We start from the raw sequence: 13,334 nt of genomic DNA, 5'->3' as shown, positions 1-13,334 counted from the left end.
ATTTATTTTTAACTGAAGGATAACTGTTTTACAGCATTGTGTTCGTTTCTGCCTAACGGCAACATGAATCAGCCATAGGTATTCCTATGTCCCCTTCCATCTTAAATACCCATCCCATTTCACTCCCCACTCAATCTCTTTCTTAACCCCTTTCCCTTATGTATTTCATTTTCTTTTAATTGGCTTTAATGCAAAACCAAGGCATTCCCCATTCACCTGTTAATACTATTCTTTTAATAAAAATTGTTTTCACCTGCTTAATTTTAAAAGCAGGGGCATTCTAACTTAAAAAAAGTACAACGAACCTGCTTTTTATTTTATAATCCACAGTTAATCATTGTTCTTAAGGTTAGTAGCCCACAATACCAACATATTTCTAACAATTGCCTCAGAAGATAATTTTTGTTTTGTGTGTCTAGTATCCATGAATTATGATTACACATTCAAGATTTACTGGGAAAAGACTGATATAAAATAGTATGTTTCATAAATTTTTCATATGAATACACACATCAAAAAAAAAAACTTTTGCCCGGCCATGTGTCTAGATTTTTCATTTGGAAAATATGATCATTATAACTATCAACTACAGAACATCAAACTGAATACAGCCCTTTCCTGAGGGCTTGCAAACTGAATCTGGCAACATTTTGGAAAAGTACTACTTTAGGTTCTCAAGAACCAACAAGCCCTCTGGCTCTTCTAGTGGCCTCAGCCTCTTATATTGAGTCCTTTGAAAAAATTATGAGTTGCAGGTGTTGAAATTTTCGAGCATTTTCTTTCGGTCTCTTCATTAACCGGTAAGTAAACCAGTCCTAACAGACAAGGATTTTACTTTATGAGGTTGATATTTACACTTAATGCACTTCTTGCATTTTTCTTCCGTCCATTTTCCTTATCTCTTGCAACCAAACGTTGCACTTCTTTTTAAAACTCCATTATTTAACAAAACACCTAACAATAATGAAGTTAACCAAAACCCCTCTACTCTTTTGCGTTGCGGTTCCATGGGCTTGGAAACGAAGGAAGCTTGTCCCTTGCGGTGATCCGTCCTAGTGTCTGCCTGTAGCAAGATGGCGGCGGTCTCAATGTCAGTGGCGCTGAGGCAAGCGTTGTGGGGGAGAAGGGTAGCGACTGTAGCTGCCGTTTCCGTTTCCAAGGTTTCGACCAGGTAACAGGATTATGAGGCTTCTTCTTCAACCTTCTCGGGTCTCTCTACCTTTGCGGAGGTCTCTGCTAGCTGGGTCTCGGAGAAGGCCTCGGGAAAACGTCCTTTTCTGACCCTTTCCTCGGGAGAGTGCGGGCGGATTTGGGCCGATCTAGGGGAGCTTGGCCAGGCGAGTGGGGGCGTGCATGAGGGGAGGAGGACCCCTGGTTTCTTGGAACCTTGCATTGCTGCTATGGGAGAGGGTTTAGGATATGGGGTTGTCTCCGAAGCCATGAACCAAGCCTGAGCCCCCAGAGAGGAGGCGGGGTCTCATTTTTCTTCCCCACTTTCCGAAACCGTCCATTTTTCACCTGTTTGCCCATCACTCCAGTTTTTACTGGAGGGTTGAATCTCTCTTTCCCTTCCACGGCTTTAAGTGGTATTGATTAGGTTTCTGAACTGAAACATTTTGTCAGGCTGCTTGGGAGGAAAACTTGGTTGGTATTCAATGTTAGTGAAATTACCGCTGCTAGTAGTACTGGAAAGTAATTTTTAAAAGGCTGGTGGTAATGCCGAGAGTTTTCCCATCTAGAATTTTATTAAAGTCTCACTGTAATTCAGAGATTGTTGTTGTTCATTGTTTTGCATTGAAGCATTTTTGTGATGGTGTTTTCTTTTTTGACTGCATTATTTAATCCTTCCTTTCCCTATTTTTCTGAATTTTCCTGATTTTAGTATAACACAACAGCTCACGCGCCCACACACATCTAGCATTTTTATCTGCGAAAAATTTATTATTTTGTTAAATTGCTGTTTTCACAGCTTGTTAGTATAAATATAAACCAGGGCTTTTGTTGTTTGTCTTCTGCAGGAGTGCTTAGAACAGCGATGCAAAGACTGGATGGACAGAACTGAAGCGGGTGTGAGGGGTGGGAGTGTTAAAAATTGAAGAGAGTCTATTGAAATTAGTTTAGTGTTATATTAAACATGAAGGGAATACAGAGATTTGGAAAAAGTTAATTAAAAAGGATTTTTGGAGATAAGTTTTATTTAGGTTTTAAATAGTGGATGATGGATGGGAAAAATGCCCTAGGTAGGGTCAGTGGCTTATTAAAAGTCTTGAGTGCAATATATACATAATACTGTTAGTTGTTTAGTTGCCAAGTCGTGTCCGACTCTTTCGATCCCATGGACTGTAGCCCCCCAGCTCCTCTGTCCATGAAATTCTTCAGGCAAGAATACTGGATTGGGTTGCCATTTCCTTCTCTGGGGATCTTCCTGACCCAGAGATGGAACCTGCATCTTTTGTGTTATCTGCATTGGCAGGCGAATTCTTTACCTCTGAGCCATCAGAGAAGCTCATATACATAATATAGTGTCATTCAAAAATATAAGTTTGTAATTAACTGTTCTACTTACGGGGAGCTTAAAGAATGGAAAGTATTTCTCTAAGATACTCCACTGGTTAACCTAGGACTAGAATAGAGGTGACCCAGGTTAGCTATTCTCCTAGATACTATGGAGATTAATTTTGTATTTCCAAGTAATTCACAGTAGCCCTAGAACTGAGAGCAAATTTGAAGGGTCCATGGCCAATCAAACCGTGGCTGTAGGGAATTCCCTGGTGCTCTAAGGGTTAGAAGGACTTCCCTGTAGCTCAAATGGTAAAGAATCTGCCTGCAGTGCAGGAGACCAGGGTTCGATCCCTGGGTGGGGAAGATCCTCTGGAGAAGGGAACGGCAATCCACTCCAGTATTCTTGCCTGGAAAATCCCATGGACAGAGAAGCCTAGTGGGCTACGGTCTGTGGGATCGCAAAGAGTCGGACATGACTGAGCAGCTAACACACACTAGTTCTTAGATAAGCCAGTATGAAGCCATTTCACTGGGGGAGGGCCCAGCTTCAATCCCAGGTGGGGAACTAGGATCCCACAAGCTTCCGGGGCGTGGCCAAAAATAAACAAACAAAACATGGCTGTGCTGTATGTCTAAGTCACAGCCATTTTGTTAGCAATTTACAGTAGTTGAAGTTAAGATACTAGATTTTGGAAACTCTGGTAATTAGTCTTATCCACATTTAAAAAGCTTCTGCTTGCAAATGTGTTAGAAGAGATTTGAAAATAAAACTTTAAACCATGTAAAGACGAACTGTTTCAGATATTGAGTGAAATTGCTCAGTCGTGTCCGACTCTTTGTGACCCCATGGACTGTTGCCTACCAGCTTCCTCCATCCATGGGATTCTCCAGGCAAGAATACTGGAGTGGGTTGCCATTTCCTTCTCCAGTTTCAGATATTAAAATTCTTAAAAGTCAAATGATACACTTGTTTGCTTTCTTTACTATTTTTTTTTTCTTTTTTTCCCTAAAGAGCTTATGTTGTTAATTTCATCTTGAGGGAAATGTATGGCACTTCTTTCTTACATACTATTTGCTTTTTATCCTTAAAATCTCTTTACATTATGACTTGTGATTAATGAGGATCTGGAAAAGTGGAGTGTGGAAAGAGAGCCAATTAATGGGGAAATATACATCTAAAATTCATTGTATTTTATTACTTTATTTGTAAATAATGTGACATTTTAAATCACTTGAGTAAAATGAGAGGGGAGAATCAGTAAGGCCCTTGGTAAGGAAGGGAGTAGTGATCAAATACTTAAAAAAAAAACAAAACTCTTAGCAGAAGGAAAGAAGCAGTTAACTGTTACATTAACTTATTAATGTGTGAATTTAACTGCAGTATATCTGTAAAAAACCAAAGAGACCAAAAAGCCAGACAACATGTACACACAAGACAGAGAAAAAACTAAAAGGTGTAGTTGATTTCAGCTGATCTAGTTACTGAACACCTGCTCTAGAGTGAGTGTGTTTCCAGGTGCTTCTTATTTCCCTGGACTGAAGGAGAAGGGAGAAAACCCTGGATATATGGCCTGCACTTTTCCTTACTTTCCCTGACTTTCCTAAGGGATTGTCCAGAGTAAGTTTAACTATTTAGATATTAGTCTTCTCCAGGGGATCTTCCAAACCCAGGGATCGAACCCAGGTCTCTCGCATTGTGGGCAGATTCTTCACCAGCTGAGCCACCAGGGAACCCCAAGAATACTGGAGTGGGTAGCCTATCCCTTCTCCAGCAGATCATCCCTACCCAGGTATCAAACCGGGGTCTCCTGCATTGCAGGCGGATTCTTTACCAGCTGAGCTATCAGGGAAGCCCAGAGAAAAATGGCATTTTATTTCAAAATAGCAGTATTTAGGACTCAGGACATTTGATACAGTGTTGCTGTTTTCTTTAACCTGTTCATGTATACTTACCTAGCCCTGTTCTGTCACTTCTCTCGATAGGACTGTCTTGTGTTTATCTCAAATAGCTCCTTAGGTTCTTCAGAGGGTGTGCTATTAATACTGGTGGGAGCTAAATGTATGGGACCTTTTTGTGAGGCCTGTTTTGTATTGTATTCTTTTGCTCTGTTTTCTTTTTCAGCGTTAGATAAGCCAGTATGAAATTGCGAGTTTGCAGGAACCTTCAATGAGTAAGAGGTACTAAGTTTGATAAGAGTTCTCTGTATATTACACCTTGCTGAGAAACTGTCTCAGCCTAAGTTTGAGGAACACTTGTTTTTCAGTTGCTGTCGTATCTGACTCTTTGGAACCCGGGACTGCAGAAGGCCAGGCTTCCCTGTCCTTCACTATCTCCTGGAGTTTGCTCAAATTCATGTACATTGAGTCGGTGATGCCATCCAACTGTCTTATCCTCTGTTGCCCTTTCTCCTCCTGTTTTCATTCTTTTCCAGCATCTGGGTCTTTTCCAGTGAGTCGGCTCTTCGAATCAGTTAGCCAAAGTATTGGAGCTTCAGCTATTAGGACATTTAAAGTTGGTAGGTTGGCTTCTGCTAGATAAACAAATTCCTCTCTTAAGGGCAGCTACTTTTTGCTGTCTGGAATGTATCAAGACCAAGTTTTGTGAGCTTGCAGTGTTCATAATGTGTTTTCTAATAGGTTTCATTGTTTTGCTTATTTTCCTCATTAAAAATATCCATAATTAGTTGTTCTGTTTTCATCAGCAGACATATTTGTTGAATTCCTCTTCAGTTCAGTTCAGTTCAGTCGCTCAGTCGTGTCCGACTCTTTGTGACCCCATGAATTGCAGCACACCAGGCCTCCCTGTCCATCACCAACTCCCGGAATTCACTCAGACTCACCTCCATCGAGTCTTAGGAGATTTAAAAACTAGTTAAACATTTTAACACTCTGAGCTCCTGCTCTAGAGTGAGTCTAGAGCACTCTCAGTTCAGTTCAGTCACTCAGTCGTGTCCAACTCTTTGTGACCCCATGGACAACAGCACTCCAGGCTTCCCTGTCCATCACCAGTACTCCCAGAGTTCACTCAAACTCATGTCCATCGAGTTGGTGATGCCATCCAACTATCTCATCCTCTGTCATCCCCTTCTCCTCCTGCCTTCAATCTTTCCCAGCATCAGGGTCTTTTCCAGCGAATCAGTTCTTCGCATCAGGTGGCCAAAGATTGGAGTTTCAGCTTCAGCATCAGTCCTTCCAATGAACATTCAGGACTGATTTCATTTAGGATGGACTGGTTGGATCTCCTTGCAGTCCAAGGGACTCTCAAGAGTCTTCTCCAACACCACAGTTCGAATGCATCAATTCCTCAGTGCTCAGCTTTCTTTATAGCCCAACTCTCACATCCATACATGACTACTGGAAAAACCATAGCTTTGACTACATGCCCCATTGTTGGCAAAGTAATGTCTCTGCTTTTTAATATGCTGTCTAGGTTGGTCATAACTTTCTTTCCAAGGAGTAAGCATCTTTTAATTTCATGGCTGCAGTCACCATCTGCAGTGATTTGGAGTCCCAAAAGATAAAGTCTGCCACTATTTCCACCGTTGCCCAATCTATTTGCCATGAAGTGATGGGACTGGATGCCATCATCTTAGTTTTCTGAATGTTGAGTTTTAAGCAAGCTTTTTCACTCTCCTCTTTCACTTTCTTCAAGAGGCTCTTTAGTTCTGCCATAAGGATAGTGTCATCTGCGTATCTGAGGTTATTGATATTTTTCCCTGCAACCTTGATTCCAGTTTGTGCTTCATCCAGCCTGGCATTTCGCATGACGTAGTCTGCATATAAATTGAATAAGCAGGGTGATGATATACAGCCTTGATGTTCTCCTTTCCTAATTTGGAACCAGTTCATTGTTGTATGTCCAGTTCCAACTGTTGCTTCTTGACCTGCATACAGATTTCTCAGAAGTCAGGTAAGGTGGTCTGATATTCACATCTCTAGAATTTTCCACAGTTTGTTGTGATCTACACAGCCAAAGACTTTGGTGTAGTCAGTAAAGCAGAAGTATATGTTTTTCTGGAACTCTTTTGCTTTTTCGATGATCCAACAGATGTTGGCAGTTTGATCTCTGGTTCCTCTGCCTTTTTTAAATCCAGCTGGAACATCTGGAAGTTCTTGGTTCATGTACTGTTGAAGCCCAGCTTGGGGAATATTGAGCATTACTTTGCTAGCCTGTGAAATGAGTGCAGTTGTGTAGAGACTAGTTCTGATTAGTCTAATATTAGAATAATATCTTGGCACATAGTAAATTTTACCTAAATATATGCTGATTTTATTATTGGTTTGAATAGGCCGAATATTTTTCTTTTTTTAATCTTGTTGATGGATATCGTGGTAGATGATATTATTATTTATAACATTTACATTCCCTGTGACAGGGTTATGCATCACTGCCCCATTTGGCAAATGATTTGTTTCGACCAATGAAATCCTAACCAGAAATAGCTAGCTCACGTCAGACACTAGCTCCAGGAACTTTCCCATGTTTTGCCATGTTGTTTTTTCCTCTGCTGTCCCAGGTGGGCTTTTTCCTTTCAGCCTAGATCCTGGAATAAAGATAACATGGGGAAAAGCAGAGCTGATTATTATAGGTTATATAAAATATAAAGAGACTAAGAAATAAAGTTTGTTACAAGCCACAAAGATGTTTGGATTGTCGACTACCTCAGTGTAACAGCCTATACTGACTCTTGCACATACACATGAAAATAAGCAGGTTTTGGTATGTGCACTGATACATCAGTAATTAGGTCACAGGCTTTTGGAGGGATAAAAAAATTTTTAATTTATTTTTCTATACTTCATAGCATCTAGTGTAATTGGTCTTACAGTAACAATGCTTATCACATAGATGAGTAAATACATATTCAGAGATGGTAAGGAAAAGCAGGAAGCCCTAGGTAGTATTTCTATTAATAGCCTCATCAGTGAAAACCAGATAGGCAATAACCTACTAAATGTGGATATAAAATATCTACAACACACATTGTTTTCTAATCGTTTGCAGTGGTCTGAGTTTAGGATATTCACCTAAAACCCTGTTAACTTCTGGGTTGAAGTTGTCTCATGAATAGATCTTTTTTGTATTCATACATTTCTTTGAGAAGTGTCCTGATTCCTCTTTTGTTTTCAAATTTAAAAAAGACATGGAAATGAATTTATTTGAGAAAGTGTACTCACAGAACCTCTGAACTCTTTAGGAATAATAGTAACTAAAGGTGATTATTAAACTTGCTATCTGCAATCTACTTGAAGTTTTTAAAAGTTAATAATAGTACATGGGACTTAGTGAAGACAAATGAGCCAACTTGGTTCCTGTATAATGCATGTTAGAAGAGGTCTCTGTTTGGGGATAGGGTGAAAACAGGATAAGACCATTTCAAATGAAAAAGCTTCTAAAATATATCCTTTGGTGAACATAGAGAATAATTTTTGTGATTTTTATTTTGAGTACAAATTAATAATAACAGCTAACATTTCTCACTTACTGTGTATTAGCCACTGGGCCAAGGACTTTACCTTCGTTATCCCATTTCTCAAAGTAATCCTACAAACTTAGATGTTTTTATTCTTATTTGTCAGATGAGGAAACATTTTCAAGTTTACGTTACTAGGAAATAGTCTGACTTAGCTAAAGGAATATGTGACTTTTGCAGGAAGAAATATTATGTCTGATAATAGTAACCTATAACTTGTCTTCTCTTTTTTTTCCTTTTAGCAAGGTATATTTTTTATTTGAAAGACTCTGATGCTCTTTACTTTCACTCCACTATTCCTTTTATACAATGAGAGTCTCCAATTGAGGAACTGGGGCTTTTTTTTGGTGTGTGTGTGTGTGTGGTAAGGATCTTTCCCCTAAAGTTTGTCATTATTTCTGATAAGAGACTGTAGGTAACTTCATGATTATACTGTCTTTCCCTATTAAACAAAATCCATGTAATATATATTGAACAAAGAATACTGACCATATTTTTCTTCCTTACCCTTGTGATCACTGGGAAAAAGTTATTGTATTCTGCTGCCTTTAAAAACTATCAAGTGTCTGCTATGCTTTCTGAGTTCTTGTGTCTGTTTTTTAATAGTGTTTTTGTGTTCTTCCTTGACTGGTCTGCTCCCCTTTAGCATTTCCATTACTGCTTTTCATTTATAATGGATTTGAATACCGAGCAAATAAACCTATTAGAATTTTGTATAAAATAGAATTAAAGCTTTGTTGGTGGCTGAAATTTACTTTATTGTGATTACAGCCTTGAACTTTTTAAATGTTGATGGATAATACGTATAATTGTTGTTTAGTCACTATGTTGTATCTGACTCTTTTGTGACCCTATGGACTGTAGCCCATCAAGCTCCTCTGTCCTACATGAGCTCTTTATTATAACATTTTTTTTCAATTTGCAATATCCAAACACCCTGATGGAATCTTTGCAGTGATCATATTCTTCATAACAACTTTCATCCAAATATTTGAATATTTTAGCAAACTATTTGAAGTCTTTTGTCCTTTAAGTAATGGCATGAGAACAATTCAGAATTTGTTTCAAATTCTGTTACTGAGTATTTTAATAGAGTAAACATTAAATTATATTAAATATTAAATTTAAGTTATATTGAATATTTAATATTAAATGTATTAAATATTAAATGGTATTTCATAGATTAAAGTACTAAGGTTCCTTAGAACTAGTTGTTCAAATGTGACCTTTTTTTCTTGACTTTACTGTCTAGACTTAAATTTTTTCTTATGGGATCGTGCTCTAGGTCAGTTGTCTTTAAACTCTTGCTATGCATCAAAATCACCTGTTGTGTGCATAAATAATTCAGATGTCTGGGTCCCAGTATATATTGGTTCACTAAGTTTAGGTTGAGATCTCGCTCTGTAGTGATTCTGAAGGGAAGGGAAGGCTGAAAACTACTGTTTTTGTTTCATAGTTTCCATGCTATATCTTGAAGGATGTCAAACGACATTTTACCTTAGGTGGAGATTTTAAAAAACCAGCAAAAATGTTTCTGTTTTTGTATATTTTCCTAATCTAAGTTTTATGTTTTTTACCCATGTATTTTATAGAGGCTTTTTCCAGGAGATACTTTCCTTTGAGGCAAAGCAGGCATTTTGATAATTTTGGAGAAAGCAGGCCATGTTACTCACTCTCCAGAGACTCTTGTTCTTCCTTTTGGAAGGGCTCAGGTTTAATATAGCGCAGCTGTTGAACTCTGCCCTTCAGAGTTTTAAGAAGAAAGTGTTTTATCCTTTAAAATGGAAATGACTTTTTAGGGAGGTGGTCTTTGGCTGGATATAGTTCTCTAAGAAAGCTTTTCTAGAGTTCTTTTGTTTCAGTGATTTCTTAGAATTGTTTCAGATGTGTGAGAGCACTATCTCTGAGAGTAAAGATCTGGCTGCTTCTCTAATGTGTTTTGCTGTATCCTTAACAACGCTAGATGAAGGATTTAAGTCTTTGCATTTTCTAGGACTCAAAAATATGTTCTTTTCTTTATTCAGCCACTCCATACATAAGTAAATGGTCCTTGAATAGGTTTACTAGACAAAAGATCCTGTTCTAGATGACTGTTCAGCAAGCCATATGCTTCTCCTAAAAATGTCAGTCTGTCCTGATGAGCTTTAAAGTGAATACAGATGTTTTGGCTCTTTTGAGGACTACCACCCTTTGTGTGGAAAGAGTACTTTTTCAAGAAATTTCTTCAATATACTTACAGACGTTTGCATGAAATTTATATTTGTAACATTTGTCTTTTATGTCTAATGAAATTAGATTTAATTGGTCATTAATAATTTGAATTTAATGTCCTTAGTACAAATGAAATTTAGAGAAATAAAATAGGTCTTAATAAGGCTTTTGTTAAGGTTTTGTATTTATTTGGTCTTTTTAAAATTGGAAACTTAAATATTAAATATTAATATTAAATATTTTTGTGCAATGAAAGGTGATATTTTACACAAAGGGATACCTTTTTGATAGGGATACCTTTTTGATTGGGATACTCTTTTGATTTTCAGTGTCTTCTACTTTGGTAGGTAGGTTAACTGTAGAAGTTATAGTTCATAGATTCATAGAATGTTTGAGGTGGAAGAAAACTCTTGGACCGTCCTGTCTGATCCTTTGTTTAATGCAGGAATCCCCAGAACTTTCTGCTTCTTGATTATCTAACACTTGAGGAATATACGGTGAATTTCTGGTAGCCTTAGAAAGCCCTCTGTACTTTTATTTAGACTTACTGGTAAATGAAGTTTCTCTTTAATACTATATGGAAAAATTGTAACCCTTATACATATGTCAGCCCGTTAGTTAATTGAAGACATTTGTCATCAGTCATTCTCCCTCTGAGTTCTTGCTCCAGGCTTAGCATGTCTAGTTTGTTTACCCCTAATTAATGACCAAGTTTCCTGATACTTCTTGGTACTCCTTAGGATGTATTTCATTTTTTCCAGTATCTATCTTTGAACTATATACTGTATTTTTAACTAAATGAGATGATCAAATGTGGTAGTTTAGTGAATTGAAATCATAAAAGAGTTGACTCTTGATTGGATTTAACATTTTAAAATTTTTTAAATTATTAAGAAAAATTCACTATCTTGGTGAACAGTTTTTAGAATTTTAACACGTGTATAGATTTGTGTGATTACCTCAGTCATCAGGGTACAGAATAACAAAATACTTAACCCAAAAAAACTTCTCTTTCCCTGTAATATCTGGCAACAAATAATCTTTTCTTCATCTCCTTAGTTTTGTGATTTTTGAGACTGTAATATTAATGGAACCATATGGTATACAATCTTGTGAAAACTGGTTTCTTTCATTCATCATAATGCCTTTGAGAGTCTTCTAAGTTGTGTATATCAATACCTCATTCTTCTTATTGCTAAATAATATTCCATTGTTTGAATGTACCACAGTTTATCCATTTAACCCTGGAAGGTCTTTTGAATTATTTCTAGTTTTTGGCAGTTGTAAATAGAGCCACTTTTAAACATTTGTATACAAGATTTTGTGTAAACATTTCATTTCTCTAGCATATATATCTAGGAGGGAGATTCCTGGGCCATAGGTAACACTTTTGGGGGCTGTTCTCGGTCTTCATTGCTGTGCATAGGCTTTTTTCTCATTGCAGTGAGTGGGGATTTCTCTCTGATTTTGGTGTGTGAGCTTCTCACTGAGGTGGCCTCTCTCATTGCAGAGCATGGGCTCTAGACTGCAAGGGGGCTTCAGTGGCTGCAGTGCATGGGCTCACTAGGTGCACTTGCTGGGCCTTAGAGCACAGGCTCCATAGTTGTGGCAGATGGGCTTCGTTGCTCCGCGGCATGTGGGATCTTCCCAGACCAGGGATTGGACCAGTGTCTCCTGCATTGACAGGTGGATTCTCTACCACTGAGCCACTAGGGAAGCCTCAGGTAATATTCTTTAACTTTATAAGATACTGCAAAACCATTTTCCAGAGTAGTTGTACCATTTTGCTTTTCCAGCAGCAATGTATAAAATTTAGTTGCTTTGTATCCTTATTAACATTGGTATTGTCAATATTTTAAAATTTAACCATTTTAATTGGTGATAATTCATTGCATTTTTTTAAACAACTTTTTTGAGACATAATTCACTCATATAAAATGTATGATTTGATGGTTTCTAGCTGTCTCTGGGGTCGTACAGAGTTGGACACAACTGAGCGACTTCACTTTCACTTTTCACTTTCATGCATTGGAGAAGGAAATGGCAACCCACTCCAGGGTTCTTGCCTGGAGAATCCCAGGGATGACGGAGCCTGGTGGGCTGCCGTTGTGGGGTCGCACAGAGTCAGACACAACTGAAGTGACTTAGCAGCAGCAGTATATTTATGGGCTTCCCTCATAGCTCAGTTGGTAAAGAATCTGCCTGCAGTGCAGGAGACCTGGGTTCGATTCCTGGGTTGGGAAGATCCCCTGGAGAAGGAAATGGCAACCCAGTCCAATATTCTTGCCAGGAGAACCCCATGGACAAAGGAGCCTAGCAGGCTACAGTCCATGGATTTGCAAGAGTCAGATATGACTTAGCAGAGTTGTAAACTGCTACTGTTCACTGTCAGTTTTAGACAATCACTCCAAGAAGAAATCCTGTGCTCATTAGCCTTCACTGTGTGTTTTTTTCCGTTCTCTAGCTCTAGCCAGCCAGGATCTGCTTTCTGTCTTTTAAGTTTGCCTACTCTAGGCATTTCATACAAAGAGAATCATATGTTACCTTTTGTGACTAGCTTCTTTTAATATTTTCCAGGTTTATCTGAATTGTAGCATGTATCAGTACTTTATTCCTTTTTATTGATGGATGATAGTCTGTTGAATGGACATAGCACACTGTTTATCCACAAGTTGATGGACATTGGGAGTGTCTACCTTTTGGTTAGTATGAATAATGTTCTATGAACATTGGCTTCCCAGGTGGCCCAGGGGTGAAGAATCTGCCTACCAATGCGAGAGACACCAGAGACATGGGTTCAATCTTTGGACCAGAAAGATTCCCCTAGAGGAGGAAGTGGCAACAACCTCCAGCATTCTTACTGGGAAAATTGCATGGATAGAGAAGCCTGGCTGGCTACAGTTCTTGGGGTTGCAAAGGCACATAGCAATACTGTGAACATTTGTGTACAGGTTTTTGTGTGGCACAGATTTTCATTCTTTTGGATATATCCAGATTAGTTGAATTGCTGGATAATATAAAAACTTTGTGTTTAGCCCTTTGAGTAATTGCCAGACTCTTTCCAAACTGGCTGCACCACTTTACATCCCCACCAGCAGTGAATGAGGGTCTTCACAACCTTGCCAACACTTATTACTGTATTTATAT

General features: G+C 38.3%; 1 protein-coding gene across 2 annotated transcripts in view; it reads left to right on the top strand.

Moving 5' to 3' along the window:
* Positions 1 to 1,070: 1,070 nt before the first annotated feature.
* NDUFS4 (NADH:ubiquinone oxidoreductase subunit S4) overlaps positions 1,071 to 13,334 on the top strand; it is a 111,853-nt gene continuing 99,589 nt past the window's right edge. For both annotated transcript variants that reach the window (XM_068990729.1, XM_068990730.1), the window contains exon 1: positions 1,071 to 1,171. In XM_068990729.1, the coding sequence (XP_068846830.1) occupies positions 1,074 to 1,171 (98 nt within the window). In that variant the 5' untranslated portion in view covers positions 1,071 to 1,073. The remainder of the gene's footprint in view (positions 1,172 to 13,334) is intronic.

The sequence above is a fragment of the Capricornis sumatraensis genome, chromosome 18 (genome assembly GCF_032405125.1).
Source record: "Capricornis sumatraensis isolate serow.1 chromosome 18, serow.2, whole genome shotgun sequence".
NCBI classification, from domain to species: domain Eukaryota; kingdom Metazoa; phylum Chordata; class Mammalia; order Artiodactyla; family Bovidae; genus Capricornis; species Capricornis sumatraensis.
The sequence above is the reverse complement of the archived record's forward strand: the minus strand, read 5'-3'. Positions and strand labels throughout refer to the sequence as shown.